We start from the raw sequence: 25,953 nt of genomic DNA, 5'->3' as shown, positions 1-25,953 counted from the left end.
ACTCTACAACCTCTTTTCTACCACCATGCCCTACTCTCTACTCACTTATCTTTCTATAAATCCTCTACACCCTCTCTCTACACCCTCACCCCTCCTTTCTCTCTACCCCCCTCCCCATACCATTTATCTACATCACCTCTCCCTCCCCTTTCTCTGCCACACTTCCCCCTATTTCTACCCAATCGCCTCTCTCTACTCCCATCCCCTTTCTCTACCCTTCTCTCTACCCCCTTCCACTAAACATACTTATACCACTGTTCCGACTACCTCATCCACCCTCTCCACCTTAATTCCCTACCACTTCTATCTCTCTACCCCTCTCTCAAACCCCATCCCTTATCCCTCCCACTACTCTACCCCTATCCCCTACCCTATCTGTGCTCTCTACCTTCATCCCCTACCCCTTCCGTTTCTATACCCTCATTTGCTATCCACTCATTCTCCTCCCATTCCCATCTCTTCCCTCTACCTCCATCCCCTTACCCCTCCCCTCTCTAATTTCATCTTCTTCCCTCTCCCCTCTCTCTACCCTCATGTCCTCACCTCTCTATCTAAATCTCCTACACAATCTAGCCTCTCTATCCCCTCCCCTCTCTCCACCCCATCCTCTCTCTCTAGCCCATAGCTAACATTCTTTCTACACCCATACCATACCTTTTCTCTCTAGTTTTATCCCCTACCAACTCTCTTTACCTTCATCCTATATCCTCTCCCTTCTCTCTAACCCACCCCATGCCCACTCTCTTTAAATCCATTCCTCTGTTCTCCCCATCCTCTACCATCTCTCTACCCCATCCACTACCCAAACTCCTCTCACTACCCCAAACCCCCACCCTCTCCCCTCTCTTACCTCCATCTTCTACACCCTTCCCTCTTTCTACCCCAACCTCTATCCTCATAAACTCTCTACCCCCATCTCCTACCAACTTTCCTCTCTCTACCGCCATCCAATACCCCCTTCTCTTTACCTCCATCCCCTACACCTTCCCCTCTCTCTACCTGATACCCCACCCCTTCTCTGATCCACACCAACCCCCATGCACCCTCTCTATCGCCTCCTCCATTCCTACTGTAATCCACTAACCCTCCCCTTTCTAACTCCAAACTTTACACCCTCCCTTCTACCACCATGCCCTACTCTCTACTCACTTATCTTTCTCTAAATCCTCTACTACAAATCTGTACCCATTCCATTCTCTCTACCCCAATCCCCTACACCCTCTACCCTCTCTCTATGCCCTCACCCCTCCTTTCTCTCTTCCCCCCTCCCCATACCATTAACCTACATCGCCTCTCCCTCTCCTCTCTGCCCCACTCCCCCCTATTTCTACCCCATCGCCTCTCTCTACTCCCCTCCCCTTTCCCTACCCCTCTCTCTACCCCCTTCCACTACCCATATGTATACCACTGTCCGCACTACCTCATCCACCCTCTCCACCTTCATTCCCTACCTCCTCCATCTCTCTACCCCTCTCTCAACCCCCATCCCTTATCCCTCCCACTACTCCCCATTCCCTACCCCCTTCCTCTACCCCAATCCCCTACCCTATCTGTGCTCTCTACCTTCATCCCCTACCCTTTCCCTTTCTATACCCTCATTTTCTATCCACTCATTCTCCTCCCATTCACCTCTCCTCCCTCTACCTCCATCCCCCTACCCCTCTCCTCTCTACTTTCATCTTCTTCCCTCTACCCTCTCTCTTGTCCTCCCCTCTCTATCTAAATCTCCTACACAATTTAGCCTCTCTATCCCCTCCCCTCTCTCCACCCCATCCTCTATAGCCCATAGCTTACTTTCTATCTGCACTCATACCATACATGTACCCCTCTCCCTACCTCCTATCTCTACCGCATCCCTGCTCTTTTTCCTGTCTCTACCCCATCCACCCTTTCTCAGAACCCAGCTCCTCTCTCTACCCCAATCCCCTACCCTTTCCCCTCTTTCTACCCCTGCTCCCTACCTACACCCTCTCCCCTACACCCTCCTCACTCTCTACCCTTTTCCACTCTCTACAGCCATCTACTACCCCTCCCCTCTATCAACTTCCTTCCCCTAAACCCCCCCATCTCTACTCCCATAATCTAACCCCTACCCTTTCTCTGTATTACCTACCTTCTCCATACTCTACCCCTTATATCTACACCCATACCGTACCCCATCCCATTTCTCTACTTCCTCACTACCCCGTCCCCTACATCTTTCCCTCTACAACCATTTATACCAACCTCTTCCCTCTCTCTACCATAATCCACTTTCTCTACCTCCATCCCCTACCCGCATCTCTCTGTCTACCTCCATCCCATCCCCCCTCCCCTCTGTATACCTTCATCCCCATTCTATTTCTTTAAAGGACATCTACCACCAGGATCAAGGTTTACAAAACACACATACACATACTGGTTACCCCCCTCTAACAGGATCTGGTCTTCTTTTAGCTTCTTATGCCCTGTTTTTTTTAAAGGCTTTTAAATTATGCAAATGACCCTGAGTGGCTCCAGGCTCCATACGTGTGAGTTGAGCTTGGAGCCCCTTAGGCTCATTTGCATAACGTAAAGCCTTTTTTTTCTTAAAAACAAGTGCATAGAAAGCTTAAAAAAGAATGGATCCTGCCAGAGGGGGCACATGCCAGCATGTCAGTGTGCTGGGTTCACAAAACTTCATACTGGTGGTAGATGTTCTTTAATAGAATCAAAAATAGGAGAAATTCCAGTCACACTTATGAAGTTAATGTTTTCTTACTCTATTTATCATTCTTTCCACAGCAAACAATTACGTGAATTTTCAGTCCTCCTACAAGGACCTTCTTCGGACACAGTTTGCAGTATAGAACATATAGGGGCTCATTTACTTAGGGGCCGCGGATCACACTATCGTCGGAATATCTGCCGATTTCCGATAATCACCGCATTTAGAAGGGCTTTTTGTCACATTGGCGCTAGGCTTTCACGCGAACCAAATTGGTGGCAGGCCGTCAGACGATCTGACCGATTTGGACAACGCACGGGATTTAACATGTCAAATTGTGTCGCAAGACATGCACTCACATGCACCGGGAAGAAGAAGGTGAACTCCGGCAGACCTCAACGGGGAAGCGACACATGCAGAATCTAAGGCGCACGATCTTGGTGAATCGCGCCGGACTTCATCCTTATCAGACAGTCCGGATCGGGGATCGCGACATGACTGGGTAAGTAAATGTGCCCCACAGAGACCATACAATCCCTTTAAATATAATGGGGGTCATTTACTAAGGGCCCGATTCGCGTTTTCCCGACGTGTTACCCGAATATTTCCGATTTGCGCCGCTTGTACATGAATTGCCCCGGGTTTTTGGCGCACGCGATCGGATTGTGGCGCATCGGGGCCGGCATGCGCGCGACAGAAATCGGGGGGGCGTGGCCGAACGAAAACCCGACGTATTCGGAAAAACCGCCGCATTTAAAAACCGAAAATGTGTCGCTTGGGGAGCGCTCACCTTCACCTTCTATGGGATGGTGCATTCCGGGGCGTTAAGATTATTTTCGGCGCTGCAGCGCCACCTGGTGGACGGCGGAGGATCTACCATCTTAAATCCCAGCTGGACCCGAATCCTGTGCAGAGAACGCGCCGCTTGATCGCGAATGGGCCGGGTAAGTAAATGTGCCCCAATATACTCCTTGGATTTTCAATTTTAATAATACAAATACACTAAATGCAGCCTTTCCTCTACAGTGACTGTTTATGAAAACAGCACACTTTTTACCATCTGCTCCAAGTTTGGTTATACAATAATACAGGTAATGTTTTATTCCCGTTTAAACTTATGTTATGCACCCATCTGAAACACTTCCCACCTCGTACTGGTGGGTCCCTACACTAACACTCATATGTATAACAGAATTTATGTCATGTAATTTAGTGTAAAGTGATTTTGTTATGCAAAATTTAAAAAATAGTCTTAGTGTAGGGACTCATCTGAATGAGGTCGCCTTGACGTGGCAGATGGGCTCGCACAATGTCATCAACTTGTGTGCTAAGAACCTCATAGTTCATAGGGAGTAGCTGACAAAAGAAGGGATTTTTTTGACATTTTGGTTTCAAAGGGTGGGCAAAAATATTTATTGTGGTCTTTTTGCAGCTTTTTAGTGCTAAGAATATCGCATTGGCCTTCCCAAGCCCCTGAAAAATAGTGGGGCATATTTACTAAGGGTTCGTCGGACGCATTCCCGTCGGCTTTCCCGAATTTTTCTGATTTGCCCTGAATTGCACAGGGGTTTTTGGCGCACGCGATCTGATTGTGGCGCATTGGCCCCCCGGCTTTCATGCAACACAAATCGGGGGCGTTGCCATCGGACAACGCGACTGATTCGGACAAACTGTGGAATTTAACTTTCAAAATTGTGTCGCTAGATCAGCACTTACATGCACCAGGAAGAAGAAGGTGAACTCCGGTGGACCTGAGCGGGGAAGCGACACATGCAGGAGATTGGACGCACGATCTTAGTGAATCGCAGCAGCTCCGAATCCTGGTGGGACATTCCGGATCGGCGGCGTCAACGGGACGGGTAAGTAAATGTGCTCCAGTGTTTTAAACACAGAACTACTAGTAGTGCAACATCATTTTAATTGCATAAAAAGTTGCATAGATACTCTACTCCCAGAAGGAGTAGAAAGGGAATTTAGACCATATGTAAAATTTCACCAGGGATGTGGGCAGCAGGTGCACTTAGTGCTGCACTGATTATGCAGGGACTGAAAATAAGTTCAGAAAGACAAAAGTGAACGGCATTTCTCACTACATGGTCATGATAAAATAAATGATATAGATGCTGTAGATATTAGAAAACGCTAGCCATGAAATATATTTCTTAGTAACTAGTGATGGCAGAGGTGCAGGATTCTCATGTATTATACATAGGACATTGCAGAGGCCACTGCAGCTGTCCACAATCTGCTCTCTGGTCCAGACTACTGATTAATACATGAAGGGAACTGTTATGCTGCTATCACTTTCACTGTACAGCCCCTTTCATTACAGGATCAATAATTAAGGAGATGCTACAGTCAGTCAGACGTATGTAGGTAAATGTTAGGGGACGTAAAGCAGTGATTATAAAAGCAGAACATTCCCGGACTGTAAACTCAATGAACACTACAGTACATCCATCCCTAGTCTGAAATAGGGAACCATACAATAGTGTACATTGCACAGTAAATAGACAAAAGTAAAGGTGCTAACATATCCTCTTATTTGGGTTGTACAGAGGTTAGGTTACCTGTTATTCATGTGTTTCTTTATGCTTTACTAAAATATTCTATTTTATTATAGTAAAATGAAAAATCCAAACTAAAATTAAACAAAAACATCTTTTCTTCCAAAAACAGTGCCACTTGACCATTGTGTAGGTAGCGCAGCTCAGCTGTATTGAAATTAATGGAGCTTGAAGGGATTGTATGAGGGTATGAAAAAACTTTGGGTGGCCGGGATGGAACGGGTAAAAAAAAAACAAAAAACATGTACTTACCTCCCGGCGCCATCCAGGTATCCAGCACTGCAATCTTTCCGGTCTGTGCCCCATGTAAACAAACAGGGGACTGGTGGGCGTGGCTGGCCACCAGGGCCGACGCCAGCAATTGGCTTACCTGGGCAAGTACCGGGCCCAGAGCTGCTGCCCACATAAAGCTGTCATAAGGAATCCATGGGGGTGAGGGGGGCTGTATCTAATTAATCCACAGGGAGAGAGGGGGACTTATATAAAATAACCATGAGGGGGCTTTTTGGGATGATAAACTTGGAGACTGTTTTAGTTTCTGAATTTTTAATGCTGCCACATGAGTTCACTGAGGCTCTGACGCCCTGGGGCCTACTGAAACCTGGTGCCGGCCCTGCCAGCCATCTTGGTCGGCCAGAAGCTGATCGCAGTGCGGCTTCCGTGCCCCTATTTGTTTACATGGGACGCAGGCAAGAGAGTTTGCAGCGAGGGAGCCCTGGAGAGCCTTGGGAGGTAAGTACATGTTTGTTTTTTTAACCCCACCCATCACAGCCACCCAAGGGTTTTTTATGCCCTCGCACAACGCCTTTAAAGATGACCTTTCACCACCTTACACATGTGCAGATTAGCATGCAAATGCAATGTAAAAACAAACTTGAACGCAGGTGAAATGTAAACTCAAACGCAATGTTACCGCAAAGGCGATGTAAACATGAAACGTGATGTAAAAGTATCTACATTACATTTACATTTGGGCACATTTACTAAGGGTCCGCATGGCGCATTTTCGTATGGTTTCCCGATTTTTCCCGATTTGCACTGCATTTAAGCGGAGTTTTTGACGCACACGATCAGATTTTGGCGCAATCACCCCGACTTGCATGCGACACAAATCGGGGGGGGGGGGTTGTCCGACAGACAACCCGACTGATTCGGACTAAGCGCGAGATTTACAATTCAAATTGTGTCGCAAGACAATGCACTCACATACACCAGGAAGAAGAAGGTGAGCTCCGGCAGACCTCAGCGGGGAAGCGACACATGCAGGATATCGGGTGCACGATCTTGAAGAATCGGATCGGACTTCATCCTCGTCGGAGAACGCACCTTGGGGATCACGACAGGACCGGGTAAGTAAATCTGCCCCATTGTGTTTGCGCTAACATCGCATTTACGCTTGCCTTACATTTGTGGGTACATGGCATTTGCATTGCCTTGCGTGCCGTTTCGCTGGCGGTAGCGTTTACATGGTGTTTGCATTGCGTTTACACTTAGGTTTATACGGTGTCTGCATTTACTTTGTGTTTGTGTAGCGTTTGCTTTGCATTTATGTCGCATTTACATAGCATTTCCATAGTGTTTATGAACCGTTTGAATTTAATATGCACTTGTGTGGCGTTTGTCGCGGTTTACCGTTACACAGCACTTGCTTCGCATTCATGAGGCGTTTTCATTTATGTCACGTTTACACTTGGCATTTGCATCATGCTTACGCTTACCCAGCATTTGCGTTTCTATTTAGCTTACGCAACGTTTGCGTTACACATGCGCTTTAGTGGCATTTGTCAATTATTTGCTGAAAGTGGGCAACAGCTTTAAATCTCTTCAAGCACATTAGGGGAATGTTGGAACCAAATCTGTTGTTATTAGTTTACAATCTAATTCGGATATTGGGTACAGCCCAGAACAAGGATGTTGGCTTTCAACATGACTAATCTTTTCCCCTATGTGATAAACCATTAAGTATGTCTGGCAGTGATTCATTACGCTCCCATAGTAAGTACTTTTAGGGCTCAGAAACTTGTTAACCCTATGGGGCTCATTTACTAAGGGGCCGAATCGCTGCGTTTCCCGAATGTTACCATTTGCGCCGTTTTTCCCTTAATTGCCCCGTGTTGTTGGCGCACACAATCGGATTGTGTCGCATCGGTGCCGGCTTGCATGCGACAGAAATCAGCGGCGTGGTATTTCAAAAAGAATTTGTGTCGCTTGACACGCACTTACATGCAACGAAGAGAAGAAGGTGATCTCCGCCAGACCTCGGCGCAGCAGCGACACCTGGTGTACATCAGGCGTACGACCTTAGTGAATCCCAGCAGAACCCAAATCCTCGTCGGAGAATGCACCGCTGGATCACGACTGGACCGGGTAAGTAATTGAGCCCCTGTGAGTTATAAACTTGGCATGTATGACTAAAAGGAGAACCAGTGACTGCAAAATAAGTAAATACTAATCTATCAATTAGCTGCTATTACAATATCCTTAGCAAACAGCAATGGATATTTCATTGCTAAACAAATTTCCTGTTCTGATCCCTAAGAAAGCTGAGTGACAAAAACTGCACAATTGTAACAGCTCAACAGAAAAATTCACAAACATCTAGTACAACCATTTTTTTTATTTTGGAGGAAACAGTAATATAACCCATAATCATAATGGGGCACATTTACTTACCTGTCCACGTCGTGATCCCCAATCCGGAATGTCCGACAATCATCAATTTGTGTCGCATAAAAGCGGTGCAAAACGATAGTCCCTTAGTAAAAAAGCCCCAATACCTGCAATTCTAGAAAATGCAATGCGATTTTGAATCACTTTTATTTCAGAGATTGAGTTTCTGTTGCTAATAAACCCACTGATGTGATGTGATGTGATCAAAGTTCATTGACTAGAAACAGTGACAACATCACTTACCACTCAAATAGTGACATCATCACTTACCAGTCATATGGTGATTTCCCTGGTGATTTTATTCTTAAACATTACCGTAATTTATAAACATAAAATTCATCGTCTAGCACAGTGACTCCAATCTTATTATAGGGGCACCTTAAAAAGATTCTATATCTAGGAAACCCCAATAGCAATTCCTGCCACCCAGGAGCTTGGTGTAAGGCTACATGCAAATGTCCATATGCTCACCTGGATACTGGGCAAGCAAAGGGCCGGGTGTAGAAGGGAGGGAGAGTGAGGGCTCCTCACCCCTCCCCAATCCATTGAAAGACGAGCAGCCACGCTGCAAATTGTCCAAATATAGGCCATGTCCTCTCACCGAGTCCCCTTTCTTCTGAGAAACCGCATACTCACTGCACTGCGACTGGATGCCATAGAAAGGATCACGACCACTATTACATCGGTGTGAATGTTACTACAAACTTGATTCTGAACTTCAGGACTGAGTGGACATAACAGATTCAGTCCAAAAATTCTATGTTATATTGGGTAAAACGCGAACACATTTGCATTTGTATACAACCAACCTAAGGTTACATTTACAAGAACGTATGGGCATATATATACGTTCCCCATGCACGGCAATGGGCTCAGGGGGCCCTACAGGAGCAGTATGGTGCCGCACGTGTGTCCTATCTTTCGCCGGAATACGGCACCGTGTGCCATATATTACTATAGAGATGGGGGTGAGCTTGCTTATTCCCTTCTCTCCCCGGCGCCGATGTATGCCCGCCATACTACGGTACAGCGGGCATACATCGTGTGAATGTAGCCATAGAGTTTAGAAAGAGTTGCTATGCTTTATATATATTCACTGATTCTCTATTCTGTGACGGACAGGTCCTATTGTTGCTATACTCTGGGATACCCTTGCTCAGAAACCTCAGTAGAGATGAGTGGATCCGATGTTTGCGCTTGGGGTTCGGTTACAGCCGCATGTGATACCATTGGCAAATCATAGCTGTTGCTAGTTGGGGTGACAATTTGCCAGATTGGATGTTCCCCCCCACACAAATTGGCAATATGTCAAGGTTGTAAACCCGAAACCTGAACTCAAATGTCGGGTTCACTCATTTCAGCACCTCACAATTCCTGGGCACCATGATGAGGAAACATTGATTATTAGTTTATTATTAGTTTATAGTAGCAAATAATAGCGGTAAAAACTTTTGTGTAATATATAAGCTATGCCTTATTAATGGGAGTGTATGCCTTAATGGGAGTGTATGCCATGCCAATGCAGTATGTTAAAGGTAACCTTTCACCAGATTTTACCTCATTAAAATACTTGGTCCCTTAGGTAGGGTATGAAATGTCCCTTCTAGAACACCATCTTTTATGTGAAATCTTACCCATTGACCTATAAAAAATCTCCTCCAATGTTATAAGAAAATGAGCAGAGAAGAGTCATATTTTGCCTAAGATTATTCACTTCAGACATGCCAATCTTCATTTCTATAGCACCTAGAAACATGGTATCATACTAAAGATAAGAATCTCATCTTTCAGATCACATAAGACTTGTGACCCTATGATCTACAGCACCATATATACATAGTTGGAAATGGTGAGCTGCAGATAAAGATCCATTTCCAGCCTATTTATTTAATGGCCTGTATGTCTGGTTCTGAAGATGACAAAACCACAAGCGTGACGCAGACTGAAAAATTAGATTCTTAGGTACTATCGTATCAAAGATAGGGGCATCTGAATTAATTCTTCCCCTGCAACTTCTAGACTTGACTCATATCAGGAAAAATATGACTCTTCTCTGCTCATTGCGGATCTCACTTTTGTCGGACTGTTCGTCTTTTTCGGGATTTGCACGGCTTTGACAGGTATTTAACAGGTGTCTGCACTGGGATTTTGGCGCATGCGCTGGCTTCTATGTGACACAAATCGGGGGGCGTGCCGTTGGACGATCTGACTGATTCGGACTGAGCGCAGGATTTAACCCTCAAATTGTGTCGCACGCCCAAGCACTTACATGCACCACTAAAAAGATGGTGGACTCTGTCGGACCTGAGTGGAGAAGCGACACACGCAGGATATCGGGCACACTTAGTGAATTATAGATTGACAATGCACTTTCGGTGAACTCCGTCGGACGGGTATGTAAATGTGCCCCATTGTGCAGACAGCACTGTTTTTAGTAAATGTGGGCAGTGTCCCTTAAAATCTATGACAGCTTAATACACATGCACGAGTAAACGCATACCATATATTATAACATGCAAAATATCGAAATTATATATAGATAAACAGCAACATTTGGCGATTTCATATGTTCTTGTATAATACACGTACCAAAGGGTGCACCCATTATTATACATAAACAATCGCATCCAAAACTGGGGTAAAGGGGGGGGGCTCACCCATTTATAGTCAAAATTTAAAGATCAAAGTGGACAGCGCAGTTTCCCTTCTGCAAGGATAATGTGTAGATGCATGATGTGTAGATGAAGCATCCTGAGCACTAAGAGCAATCCCTTGGGAGGTGGCGGTGATGATTTCATCATGCTGATGAGAATGCCACCCCCTCCCCCTCCAGTTTCTGAGAGGAGAGACCCAGCTCCTGTCACGCTGTTCTGTTTACGCCTTATACTGTGGCCAGCCTCCTGGCCTGATGCCTTTTTACATAGAGGGGAGGCCTGCAGCATATCGCAAAGGAGGATACCCAGTCCCATAGCACAGACACCAAGGACTGAGGATGGGAGGCTTATGTTGTGCTATGGAATGTATACATTGGATTCACCCTGACTCCCCACCGCAGTGAACTTCCAGTGCACCAGCCCCGTCCTTGCCTACAGCTCATTGGCATCCCCTATGTAGCACTAATGAGGTGAAGCTGCAGCAGTCCCCTCCTAACAGTCTCCCTCTCTGCAGGTAAGATGGCTGTGCTCTGTGCATGTAAACAATTCATTCCAGCCTTTCTGACTCATAGGAAAAGTGATGAGGAGACGTGCCTGGTGTGATCCGGCGGTCTATCTAGATAATTAGAGGGGTGGGCTCCATATACCTTCTCTGATTCCTACTACAGAGATTGCATATTGGATACACTGTATATGTAATGGATTATTACTTGTGATAACTCAACATTTTCGCAGGAGAGTAACTTTTTTTTTAAAGTTCCCAAATGTGATACATCCATGGTGCTGAAATTGAGGTTACTACAACATATCCAAGTGTTATTGACCATTCTGTGTGTGGTTATAGTTCTTCTCGTCTCTTTACTTCGATAACTAATCAAAGTCTTCATCAGTCTTCATTGTCTGCCTTGTTATCCCTTTACTGTATTTCATGAGAAGTCGAATATGACGCTAACCTTGACATTGAGGTCATCAATAGACACAGGATATCTAACACTTTAAGAACCACAAAGAGCATTTGTGATACTTCATAAATTCCTTAGAGTCCTATATACTTTATCCTATATGTCCTATATACACACATTACTTTTAGTAGGTGACTGAATGTGCCATGTATGTAGTGTAATCCTCCTCCCTAGCTTCCATGACATGTATACTGCCTAGATAACACTGGTGCATTACGCTTTTTAGAAATAGGTTCTCGTTGATGTTTTATACTTGCTCTTTCACATAGATATAACTTAAATCTGGCTATGGTACCATTCCATTAAATTACATTACATTACATTAAAATCTGATTCCAAAATTACTCTAACAGTTCTTTTAGGTCCATTAGATGTAGACTTGGTGGTCGATAGAAGAAGAATCCCTTATGTTGTTTCAGCTGATTCTCCAAGAGATCCTGTGATCCCTGTATATATTTTCAGGGTTGTCAGCTCTGTGACGCACTTTATAATCAGAGTCTACGTAAAACTGTACAGAAGCCAGAAAATGCTGACACGACAAAGGAACTATCTATTAGTCCTGTGATGTTATACAGTCGTCTCCGTCTGGGTGCTAAGTAGTTAATATTAAGAAAATGTATGTTTTCTTGTCTAAGAACTACAATGATTTTTTTCCAATTAATAGCATGACCAATGCCACATGTCCCATATCCAACTCATTATCATACAGCTGGGGTTGGATCAAGTCAGGGGGTCCAAAGTTTTTGAGAATATTAGCTGTATAATAGAGGCAAATTAGTCCCCCGTAAACGGCTGTAAAGATGGACTGTGATGTCCAATCAGTGGGGGATTTTGTTAGATCCTGCACATGGACAGCTACACAGACCATACCCAATGGAGGTCTTCACTGACCTTACACATTAGACACATTTCGACCAAACTTGCTGATTTTGGCAGAATACTATGTGATATGTTAGTGGATTTTATGTGGATTTGTGAATCGCTGGGGTTTGTAGATTGGGGCTATTAGAAAAGATAACTCTTGGTATATGGTTGATCAACATTTGCCTTCAAAATAGCAGCAACTCCTCTGGGAAGATATTTTCTGAAGAAATTCAGCAGGGAAAACATCTTGGAGAAGAAATCACAGATTTTCTATGGATGTAAACTTGCTCAAACCCATTTGCTGGATGCAGACTCAATGGTGATGAGGTCAGTAAGGAAGATCTTTGTTATGCGGAAGATAGTTACAATATTTGGGGTCATTTTCCTGATGTAATAACACTTGGATTAAAACTTTTTGTAAAATATTTTTAAAAGCATCCTTGGTTTTTCCATACCTTTCCATACCTGGCCCCAGTGACAATTGTAGTTTAAAAATTTTTTGCTGTAATGGGACCAAGGATTATCAAAAAATCCTCATTACAGACACCATACAGCTGATCATTACAGCCTGGGACTATAGTAACATCCAGAGAGCTTCACCAGAGGTCACAGTGGGCAGTGGGGTCCATCTTTAATTAGGGGTCGTCTGTAAGTCAGGTCTTCTTAAGTAGGGGACCACCTGTATATGTAAAAGATTATGTCTAGATTTGGGGGCTGCAACTACAACAATTCGTAATTTTCAAAAACATTCCGAATTGTTCAATTTTTTAAGGTTTCCGACCCTTTTATTAATTCTAATGAGAGTTTATTCTGTGTGTACGTATAGCAATCGGCAGGCAGTCAACGTTGGCTTTTTTCTGCTTGAATGGACAGCATTATATTGATTTTCTCTTGAGCTGGAACGAAATTTAATGTGAGCTGGAGTAGTATCATTAAGTGACTTCCTGAAAGATGCCTTGTCTGCTGCATTTCCAGAAATAGACCTTTGTGCCATATTGTTGTATCAGAATTATTCACAGGGAAAAAAGATCTTATATGACTTTCTGAGAATCAATGTGATTTACCCTCATTATCAGTTTATGTCATCACAGAAGCTTTAACTAGAGACTGGAAGAACTTCATACTCGCCAAACTAATCTATATGTGGAAATATCCCAGAAGATGAGAAATATATACCTCTCCTTTATGAGTATGTAAGGTTGGATGGTCTAAATTTTTGCAGTATAACTGCAGTATGCAGTTAACAAATAGTGAACTTGTCACCGTGAATGTTATTTTCAGCTGATGACAAGTTCCAATAGCCTATGATACCAGATTTATACATGCCTTTGTCAGCATTCTGAATCATTTCAGTAGTTTATAATAATTTATTTCATATTACCTTGCTCACTGCCAGCAGTATGTAGTGAGTGACGGGGGAAGGGTGGGGGCGGCAGCTGTAGCCTGTGTGTGTCTGTACCACCTAATGCATTTTTCCTCTCCAACCACCATCCCCCTCCCTCCCCTGCCTTCTAAATGCACATAACAGGAAGTGGGGAGGAGTGAGGGAGTGGAATGAGGGTGGAGGAGGGGAGACTGATACAGGCAGCTGCCTTCCCCCCTGGGATTTACCACATGCTGATGCCAGGGAGACTGGTAATGTGAAACAAACTATTCTAAACTATTGAAATGATTCAGATTGCTGACAAAGGCATAGCATAGGCTGTTGGAACCTGTCGCCAGATAAAAATGACATTCCTGCTGACAGGCTAAGGCTATATTCACACAACCGTATGGGGGGCGTATATACAGCCGACGTATATGCGCCGTATATGTGTCCTCCATACCCGGCAATGGGCTCACGGCACCTTACGGGAGCGGTATGGTGCCGCACATGTGCGGCACCGTACCGTTCTGTAGCCGGGAGAAAGATAGGACATGTCCTATCTTTCCCCGCAATACAGCGCCGTGCTCCATGTATCACTATGGAAAGGTGCGTGGGTGAGTAGCGCTACAAGTGCTTGTTAAATGGTATTCCCAATTGCTGCTGAGATGAGTAAAGCCATGTGGTGGTCAAAGTTATGGAGAAACAGTTGTTATGAATAACACGGGCTGCAGCACTATTTCTGCCTCTGTAAATGAACAGAAGTAAAACCTGTTTAGTTAATGGGAATGGATGATAAATGGAAGGTCTTCAATTCTAGTTCTCAATTATTCTATTCCACAATGGAACTGAGCAATGGATATCTCTAGCGGTGGTGCAGCCTCGCTCCCAAACTTATGAAAATAGCATAGCTCACTCTCCTACAGAGTTTCCATAACTTCAATTACCTCTATGGGTTTTACAGGAATGTTTTAGAATAGAACAGTTCAGCATTGGACCCCTACACAGTCTAACAAACGACAAGAGACGTACTTTTTTGAAATGAGAAATGGCAGAAATGCAGAGATCTAAGAAAAATGTTCCAGAATTGTTATTTCACTGAGTTACAAATACTTCCAATAACACACGTGCCAATAAAGCCAACAGGTCGAATAGCCTATGTCATGCTGGTTTTAAAAATGCCTTTATCAGCATTCCGAATCATTTCAGTAGTGTATATAAGTTTAATTCACATTACCTGGCTCCCTGCGAGGAACAAGTGGTGAGACCTGGGGAGGACCAGCTGCAGCCTTGGTTTCTTCTCCTTCACATTCATCCAGTTGTTTACCCCCTCCCCACTTCCAGTTATGTCCATTGAGCAGGTAGGGGAAGGAGGGGGGTTCTGTGCAGAAGAGGAAGAATGTATGAGGACATATAGGCACACACAGGTTGCAGCTGTCCCTTCCCCTAAGGACTCGCCACATGCTGCTGGCAAGGATCCAGGTAATGTGAATTAACTTTATATAAGGTATTGAAATGATTCAGAATGCTAACAAAAGCATTTGAATAACATAGGCCAGTGGTGGCGAACCTTTGGCACGGGTGCCAGAGGTGGCACTCGGAGCCCTTTCTGTGAGCACTCAAGCCATCGCCCCAATTTTACCAAACAGGACCAAATCCACTGCAGTCCCACGCATTTTAAGAGATATTCTAAAGCGACACTTCATTGGCTGTTTGAAACTGCGGGAAAAGTTTGAAGGTGTTGACAGAACTGCATTGTCTTTAGAGGTCATCCTGCTGGACCCACAAGTCTTCCTGGAGAGAAGCTACAATGATGGTCTGAATTTGCCCACCTTCTTTCAACTGTATTGGTGGCCTCAGGGGCCAATACAATTGAATGATGTTGAATAACAGGTAGCCATAAGTTACTGCTTGAAATGCTGTGTTGGCACTTCATGGTATATAAGTGGATTTTGGTTGTATTTTGGGCAATCAGTCTCTAAAAGGTTCGCCTTCACTGACATAGGCTATTGGTATCTGTCACCAGCTAAAAATGATTTCCTGGTGACAGGTTCGCTTTATTATGTCGTTTTGGACTCTGTCCATGTCTGATCCAGTTGGGTCTCCATGTACTGTATGTATATCAGAGAATCGTGTTTAAAGCTTAAAGCTAAAGCTGGCTCAGGCCTGAAAATGCATACATGAGACAAAACCGAGCTATAAAAGTCAGTGTTCATTAAACTGCAGCCAGCTGTGAGCTTCTTCTGTGCACGTACTTTATAAATAATTACTAAGGAACCTTAACTATGTAGGAATGGTGGAATAGCTGATCATATTGGGGTCAACAGAGCTTTGTAGCATGGAGAGCAGAAAAAGACAAGCCTGACATTGTCTGAACACCAGATTTAAAGACAGATGCATGTATATTTCATTATATAATGTATGAGAATGTAATGGGCTCTGCAGCCCTTGAATTAACCACAGCAAAATGTGTATAGCGCTTTCCCACAATCCTTTTTTGCCAAAGTTTCCTTTAGATTCTATGAATTTACTGGTTTACACCATACTTTACTTTGTCTGGTACATATGTCTCATCCAGTTGTATGCAACAACCATTTGTTCCCACCATAAAACATATACCCCGATAACCTATAGTAAACTTTAGTGGCGCACCTTAGCAGCTGCTATAGGACCTGGAGTGTTAGGGGGCCCGTCACCCAACCTGATACTACAAAGAATCTGCTGCACCTCTTCCACAGCACAACAATCGGAGCCATGATTGGCTCAGAGAAGAAATCCCGGGGGAGGGAAGGAAAGCAGGACTAGGAATCTTCCACCATCTATATGTGCCTAGCAATGGCGTAACTAGAGTCCTCTGGGCCCCGAAGCAAAATTCCTTATGGGGCCGCCTCTTATAATGAATATATCTAATAAGACCTCTGCCTTTTAACAGGGGACTCCCGAACAACCTAAGGGAGATTGTTATGTACACAGTCCACTATATAAACCCAAGTGCTCCCTTTTTGTTGCTAAGTGCTCCCCTTTTTTGCCAAATACCTCTTTTTTCAATACACCCCTTTTTTCCAAGTGCCCCCCATATATTTATGCCACGTTTTTGACAAATGTCCCTCTTTTTTATGAAGTGTTCCCTTTTTGCGAATTTTGCAAAAAAAAAAATTGTAGTCGCCTTCGCCATGATGCCCCCTGTGAGAGGCAGGTATTTTGGCACCCTTAGCTGGTTAAGCAAATTGCTCTCAACTCCTCTACGACTAAGGGTGCATTCACCCGAACGTATGTCCGCCGGGCTGTAGCTGGGCGGACATATACGTCCGGTGCCTTGAGAGGAGGAGGGTTGACCCCTCCCCTCTCCATAGCAAAACATATCTGTGTTATGCATATATATGTATGTATATTCCTGTGTTATACATATATCTGTATGTATATACCTGTGTTATGCATATATCTGTTTGATATATATCTGTGGGGCTACATATCCACGCTCCATTTACACATTTACCAGCCATGAGTAAGGGCAATTTTTTTGCCCGAAACACGTAGGTCTCTGACACTGTGTTTTAATCCACACTTGGTTCGGGACGCAATTCTCCTTTCTTCACTCTTTAAAAAAACTCTCTCTCTCCCAACGGGCCCGGTCGCAATTGCACTCCCTGCGACTGTGACTGTTACGCCACTGGTGCTTAGCAACTACTGTGCTGCTTGTGGCCTTCTGGACTGTAAGTGTATATACTGTATGTTAATAGTGTGTATGTGTGTATATATACTGTTTTTATACCGTGTGTATATGATGTATCTAAACTGTATGTATGTGAATATATAATGTCTATGTACTGTATGTGTTTGTAGATGATGTATATAAACTGTATGTATGTGTATACACTGCATGTGTGTACACAATGCATATATAATGTATGTGTATAATGTGTATGTGAGTGTATATACTGTATGTATATGTATATAGTGTATATGACTGTATATAATGTATGTATATAGTGTGTATGTGAGTATATATGATGCATAAATTCAGTGTCGGATTAAGTGTCCCATAGGCCCTGGGCTGATCACAAAACTAGGCCCCCCCCAGGGTCCAAACCAACAGGTGCCGGATATTAGAATTGAAGTACTACTCTATATCCTTAATCTTGTACTGATCATGAAAGTAATTGAAGGACACCTCTCATCAGGTCTCTGCCACTAGTCCTGTCACCTCTACCTGTTGGAGCAGCTCACAAGGATCCCATCCCAGCCTTTATCTAGTTATTTCATACATTATTCATTGTAAAATCATCTATTCTTTATCATGTAAATGAGGCTGGTCACATGGTCAGAGGCAGTGATGTCACCCCTGTTACCCCTCCCCTCTCCTCCCCCTGCTCATGTATGTGTGTAATGTATAGTAAAGCATGGCTAGTGTGTGTGCTGCATCTGCTGACATGCTGCATCCTCCTAATATACAGGTGAGAGACACAGACATCAGCTACACATGAATCTGACATGTTCTGCTGTAACATGACTGCCTGGAGCTGCTGTATCTCTCCTATACACACACACATGCACACACAGACTGCAGGGGGTGTGGCCACCAGCACCAGGAAGCACATCATTATACAGCCTCACATCATTATACAGGCTGTCAGTCATGCACTGGGGGTGTGGCTGTGCCTCCCACTCATGAATAGAGTGGACAGCTTGAATATGCTAATGCTTCATTGGACATTTCACAGGTCATTTGCATACAGCTTTAGGACCTCATTGCTTAGGTTAACAGGCATGTAGAGGGACAATGAAGGGATAGAGGCAATGCTCTCTAATGGCAGTTTCTGAAAATATATTTAGTTTAGGGGGGTTATTTTGCATGACGGGTTCTCTTTAATGATGAACTTCAAACCTTCTCTTACAACCCATTTATCAAAGAAAGCCGATCACATTCTCTAACTGCATGAAACCCTCCATCCCAACTACCGTCTGACCAGTTCTCCCAGACTGTGTAGGAGATGTTTATGCTGCCCCTGGCTTTCCCGGCCTCTGTGCACTCTGCATATGAACTCACCCTCATAATGTAAATACTCATGTTTAACCCGAGGCTCCTAATTTTACTACAAAAAAAAACTGGAAAAAGTTATTGACTGGAGTATAAGCCCTAGGGTAAGAAATACAGTCGCTACTATAATAAAATGTCCACTGGCAAAGCCCCCCTTTACAGAAATGTCCACCGGCAGAGCCCCCCTTTACAGAAATGTTTACCAGCAGAGCCCCCCTTTCCAGAAATGTCCCCCAGCAGTTTCCCTCTTTAGAGAAATGTCCACCGGCAGAAATGTCCTCCAACAGAGTCCCATTTTACACAAAATGTCCACTAGCAGTCTCCCTTTACAAAAATGACCACTAGCACCAGGGCCCTCTTGAAAAAAAATCTATACTTACCTTGTCTTCTTCTTCCCAGCCCCGCGGCTCCGTCGTTCCTAGTGACTTCGTCTTCTCCTTGCCTCCCTGTATATTCCTCTTCCGGCCCGCACGACGCATACACTATGATGCCCAGGTCGGAAGATTAGAAGACAGAGCCACGGGGACGGCGAGAAGAAGCCAGATAAAATGATCACTTGTTCATGTGGGAAAAAATAAATCAGTAAAAAAATTATTTCATTGTCTGAAGTCCTATCCCATATAAAAATCAAATACAGCATAAAAAAGTGAAAATCGACAAAAAGTGCTACATATTTAGTATCAACATGTTCGTAAGAACCCATACAATAACATAAAATTGTCAGTGAACCCATATGGTGAACACCGTGAAAAAAAGCAAAAAAAAATCCCACAAAAATTATAAAATTTTCACATTTGACCTCATAAAAGCAGCATAAAAAGTGATATTAAAAAGTACAGCTTGTCCTGCAAGTTAACCATAAAAAGCTATATAAATGGGTTATCACCGTAATAGTGATGACCCATAGAATAAAGAGAACACATTATTTTTATGGTACAGTGAACAGCCGGGAAAAAATGCTAAGAACCATAAACAAGAATTAATTATTTTTTTTACCACCACCAAGAAAGAGAAATAGAATCTCATTATTAGCTATTGAACCCCCCCCTAAATGATGTTCCTGAAAAGTGGATCTCATCCACAAAAAAATAGTCATTTTAATAAATTATATAGCAAGTACAATGTGACAATGCTGATCTGCTGTGAGTGGCGCCTCCTTCCCTTCTATGCCCGGCCGTGCGTCCATACAGCATTTTACCAGCACTTATGGGTATCCTCATACTCAGGAAAAATTGGGTATCATTAAAGTATTTTGTCATTTAAAGAGAACCCGTCAGGCAAAATAACCCCCCTAAACTAAATATATTTTCATACACTGCCATAAGAGAGCATTGCCTCTATCCCTTCAGTGTCCCTCTACATGCCTGTAAACCTAAGCAATGAGGTCCTAAAGCTGTATGCAAATGACCTGTGAAATGTCCAATGAGTCATTAGCATATTCAAGCTGTCCAGCTTATTCATGAGTGGGAGGCACAGCCACACCCCCAGTACATGACTGACAGCCTGTATAATGATGTGAGGCTGTATAATGATGTGCTTCCTGGTGCTGGCGGCCACGCCCCATGGGTGTGTGTATAGGAGAGATACAACAGCTCCAGGATGCAGCCATGTTATAGCAGAACATGTCAGGTACTTGTGTAGCTGATGTCTGTGTCTCTGTGTATTAGGAGGATGCAGCATGTCAGCAGATGCAGCACACACACCAGCAATGGTTTACTATACATTACACACAGACATGAGCAGGGGGAGGAGAGGGGAAGGGCAACAGGGGTGACATCACTGCCTCTGACCATGTGACCCGCCTCATTTACATAATAAAGAAATGATGATTTTACAATGATTAATGTATGAAATAACTAGATAAAGGCTGGGATGGGATCCTTGTGAGCTGCTCCAACAGGTAGAGGGGACAGGACAAGTGACACAGACCTGATGAGAGGTGTCCTTTAACCCCTTCACGCTCCGTGACGGATATATCCGCCACGGAGCTGTGAAGGTTGTATGAAGAAGGCTCACGGGCTGAGCCTTCTTCATACAGAGATGGGCTTTGCTGCATATCGCAGCAAAGACCCATCGCTATCACCCGCGGTCGGTGCTTGCACCGATCGCGGGTGTTAACCTTTTCTTTGCCGCCGGCAAAGTCGCCGGCGGCACTTTAAATTTGGCGGCGCGTGGGCGATCGGTTGCCATGGTAGCCTCGGGTCTTCGTTTGACCCGAGGATACATGGCTTTTGCATATGCATTACAATGAGCCTGTGGCTCATTGTAATGTATAGTGAGCAGAAATGCCATATACTGCGATACAGCAGTATTGCAGTATATGGCAGGAGCGATCAGACCATCTAGGGTTAATGTACCCTAGAGGGTCTAAGAAATAGTGGGAAAAAAAAGAAAAAAAAAAGTTTAAAAAATGTAAAAAAATAATAAAATATTAAAAGTTCAAATCACCCCCCTTTCCCTAGAACTGATATAAAATATAATAAATAGTAAAAATCACAGACACATTAGGTATCGCCGCGTCCCAAAATGCCCGATCTATCAAAATATAAAAATGGTTATTGACGGCGGTGACCTCCGGAACGGCAAATGGCGCCCAAATGTCCAAAACGCGACTTTTACACCTTTTTAGATGACATAAAAAATGTAATTAAAAATGATCAAAATGTTGCACAGTCCTCAAAATGGTAGCAATGAAACCGTCGGCTCATTTCGCAAAAAATGACACCTCACACAGCTCCATGCGCCAAAGTATGAAAAAGTAATTCGCGTCAGAAGATGGCAAAATTTTTTTTTTCTTTTTTGTACACATTCGTTTAATTTTTGAAAATGTATTAAAACGCAATAAAACCTGTATAAATTTGGTATCACCGCGATCACACCGAACCAAAGAATAAAGCTGAGGTGTTATTTGGAGCGCAGAGTGAAAGTCGTAAAAACTGAGCCCACAAGAACATGACGCACATGCAGTTTTTTTCAATTTTTCCACATTTGGAATTTTTTTGCGGCTTCCCACTACATGGCATGGAATAATAAACAACATCATGGGAAAGTAAAATTTGTTACGCACAAAATAAGCCCTCAGACAGCTCTATACACGGAAAAATGAAAAAGTTATGGATTTTTGAAGATGGAGAGCGAGAAATTAGCGAAAATACCCTGCGTCCTTAAGGGGTTAATACTTTGTGACGGTTTAATTTTTGGGCAAAATTAATGTATTGTCTGAAAAAAAAATTAGTTTGTCAATTTTACCTCCATTTTTTTAACCCATGTGAAACATCTAAACATCTAAAATGTAGAACTTTGAAAATTAATCATTTTTCGAATTTTTGGGCCAAATTTCATAAACACAAAAGATATCATCAAAATATTTTTATTAATTTGAAGTACAGTGTTTGACGAGAAAACAGTATCAAAATACCCTGTATATGTTTAAGTGTTACAAATTTACAACCTCCTAGGGGTTTCGAAATTATGCAAAATCTACCATTTCATACATTATGAACCAAACACACATTGAGAATGCTGTAGTTACACGGATGCAGGTACATATTTTTGTGTAATCCCTGAGCTGAGTGTTTTTTTCTAAAAAGTTTTCTGAACAGTCCAGACAGGATTAACCAACATACATGGGATCACTCATACACAGCAGCTGGGGGATGGTGATTACTTCTGCCTGACAGACACAACACAGTGATTACATCATTCTCCGGAGCAGTGCATACTTAATGTGAGAGGAGAAGCGCTGGAGCCAGGCACAGAAGCAACAGAGCTTCATTATCATAATTTTATAATTGTTTTTTCAGCAAAACCACTCAGCACAGGGATTAAACAAGATATGTTTCTGCATTAGTGTAGCTATAGCATTCTCAAGATATGTTTGGCTCATAATGCATGAAATCAAATGGTAGATTTCCTTTAACATCTATGGAGCCCGGAGCCCCTCAGGATAATTTGCATAATTTTTAAAGCTTTTTTTGTACAAATAATAGCTTAAGAAGCTAAAAAAAAGAGCAGATATGAGAGGGGGAAAACACCAGCATGTAAGTGGATCTTGGTTTACAATCCTTGATCCTGATGGTAGATGTCCTTAAACGGGTTAAACAAACATATCATCCATGTCATAAAGTGATATTTTTGTATAGTTCTTATATTGTGATATTTTTCTTTTATACTAACATATATATTCCTCTTTGTATTGACACCCCCCCCCCCCCCAGGAGTTGATTCTCGTAATGGAGACTCAGTCTTTGGAGCAGCAATTCCAAAGTGTGGAGCGAAACATTGCTTTCCTGAAGAAGGAGCAACTGGAAATGTTGGATGATCTTCAGGTAGAGATTCTCCGCTTACAGAAACGTTGTACAGGTAAGCTGATATTTCTTCAGAAAGTCAATCAAATCACCAGCTTGGCCTTATGCAGCTGCTGTTTAGGTTCAGAAACTTGTTTTACTAACCTCTGTGGGTCCTCGGTTTCTTGAGATAATGGAAGGAAAAGGTATCATGGGACTATTGACTTGATGTCACCCACACTCAGGGTTGGCTTCAAGCTTTCAGTAGGCCCCTGGGCGACAGAGCCTCAGAAGGCCCCTTTGCTGTGGGGCATTAAAAATTCCTGCTCCCTAAAATATTATATAGTTTATCATAGCAAACAGCCCCGTCATGGTTATTTTATATGAAGCCCCTCTCACCCCCTATGGATTCATTAGATACAGCCCCCTCACTCCCATGGATTCCTTATGTACAGCCTGATATGGGCCTCCCCAGCAGATCTTGGCCCCGGGCACTTGCCCAGGTATGCCCAGTGCTGGTGCCGGCCCTGCTCACACTGTATGTGCATTGTATTATAGGCATAAAACAAGATATATTTCACCTTGGACCAGAGCAGACTTAAGTCACACTTTCCATCTATTATCTCAAAAACCTGGCGACTTGAAGCGAAAGAAAAGCATCTCAGTTACATCAGATTACATTTTACTCAAAACATTGATTTCCATATGTTGTAAAACTGTAAAAACATTTATGTCCAAGGATATAGGAGCTGTAGTCTTGGGGCAACTGAAGATGTGAGTGATCATGGCCTGACCTGTGATGTTGTAGATGTAGAGAATAGGTGTCTACTGGTGACGTTATGAGGCTAACTTGATCTTTTACATTGCATTTCACTTCGTGCTGTGTTATATTTACCAGTTAATGTAGTCACCAGGAGCACTAATTCAGTCATAGAGGACACAGGACCCACCAGCTGAGGGCACCTGGCCAATTGTTCTTACTTAGCTCACAGTCATAGAGCCTTAATATTCTTTAAACATGTTAAATGGTTTAGTAAGAGAAGATTACTAGAGCAAGGAGAACAAACTTTGGGTGATGTTTGTGTGGGGGACAGTATATCAGGAGATCTGCCAAATACAGAAAGTTGGTTTGTAAAGAGACATAAATGTTCTTTAAAGGGAATCCATCACCACGATTTACCTGCTGATCTAATTACTATGTTATGTTGGGCCTACACATGCCACCCATGTCTTTGTATTCCAGCTGTTACTTTCATCCAAAAGTTAAAGGGGTTGGCCATTTTACCTCATGTTTTGTGTAATGTGTGTATGATGTTAGGTAATTTACCAATATACACCTATTAATAGTTCTGCTCTGCTTTCTTGATATGTAAAGTGAAGCCTCCTGTCTTTTACCTCATCAGCCAGACATTCCTGTCCATACAATTGCCGCAGATGGAGGGTCATGTGATCTCTAACTGTCCATGAACAATCGCAAGTTAGAGATCACATGACCCTAAATCGGCGGCCATTTTATGGACAGGAATGTCCGGCTGCTGAGGTAAAAGACAGGAGGCTTCACTTCACATGTCAAGAAAGCAGAGCAGAACTTTCAATAGATGTATATTTGTAAGTTACCGAATATCCTGCCCCCCCCCCCCCCCCCCACACACACACACACTTACATACACAAAAAAAAGCATGAGGTAAATTGGCCAATTCCTTTAACTTCAGAAATATCCAAACAAGGCTGAAGTGCTTTGGCTCCTAAGCAATAATACCCCAGCATCTTCTCTCATCCTTCATCTTCAGCTATGTCACCCCTCGGTCTAGTGAGATGTGGAGTTCTGAGGTGCAGTTCTATAACACGTCAGCCTAATTTGCATAATGTAAAGGAAAGTTTTGGCAGCTGGACAACAAAAAAACAAAGGCACTGATGGCATGTGTACCAATAGCCCTACATAACATAGCTGTTAGTAAATTGTGATGTTAGATTTCCTTTGTAGGAAATATACCATTGAACTCAATCAACTAAGCCAGGGGCACTTACTCGTAGATCCAGGCACCATGACTGATTATATGTGTTATATGTGTTATCCATGCCCTTCTTCCTTCCAAAATCAACTTTTAAAATTACGCTAATGATTCTGAAATACTACTGGGGTGGTTCCCAAAGCCCCTCTGTGCTGCAGATTCACAGGCTGCTATATGGTCTCACCCTCACCCTCTGTTCCTTCTCGGCACAGGAAATTCCAGTACACAGTGGAAGGGGGGAGTGCTGCGGCACACTATAACAGCTTGTGAATCTGCAGCACGTAGGGACCCTTGGAACCATCCCAGGAGGCTTCCAGGCTCATTAGCATAATTGTTAACATTGATTTTAGAACTAAGGAAGCCATGAATGCCAAATATCAGATGATTACCACAGTCACAGTCCCTGGATCTATGAGTAAGTCACCCTGGTTTATAATGCTTATAATCCTTAAGTTGCACGTCGGCTATAGATTTTCTGTATGGATTTTCATGTGGAATATCAATACCGTAATGCGGCACCAGCTTAGAGTATTATATTCTATCATCTAAACATGGGTAAAATATTCTGTATAAAGGGAACTGCATTGCAGATTATTTTGAGCAGGTTTTCATTCCAGCTGTACTGCATATTATTTGTGTCATCACGTTATAGCCCTGTTAATGTATTTCACTTTTAAATGATGTTCCTTTATATCGCCTCCTACGCTTTTTTAATCTACTATACAGTTTGTGAACACTTTTGAACAAACTATAGCTTTGTTGTTTAGAATAATATTCTTTAGAATAAAAATGTCTACAAAATGAAAAATTAAAGTTAGCCTGTCAGCAGGAATGTCATTTTAGCTGGTGA

The 25,953-nt window shown here is 43.2% G+C and overlaps 1 protein-coding gene across 1 annotated transcript in view; it reads left to right on the top strand.

Annotated features, from left to right (window-relative positions):
* The first annotated feature begins 10,762 nt into the window (after positions 1 to 10,762).
* Positions 10,763 to 25,953, top strand: part of CCDC92B (coiled-coil domain containing 92B) — a 46,864-nt gene continuing 31,673 nt past the window's right edge. The window contains exons 1-2 of the mRNA XM_072138201.1: positions 10,763 to 11,091; positions 23,022 to 23,166. Coding sequence (XP_071994302.1) covers positions 23,037 to 23,166 — 130 coding nt within the window. The 5' untranslated portion in view covers positions 10,763 to 11,091; positions 23,022 to 23,036. The remainder of the gene's footprint in view (positions 11,092 to 23,021; positions 23,167 to 25,953) is intronic.

Source organism: Engystomops pustulosus, chromosome 2 (assembly GCF_040894005.1).
Source record: "Engystomops pustulosus chromosome 2, aEngPut4.maternal, whole genome shotgun sequence".
NCBI lineage: Eukaryota > Metazoa > Chordata > Amphibia > Anura > Leptodactylidae > Engystomops > Engystomops pustulosus.
This window is presented reverse-complemented; position numbering and strand designations above follow the sequence as displayed.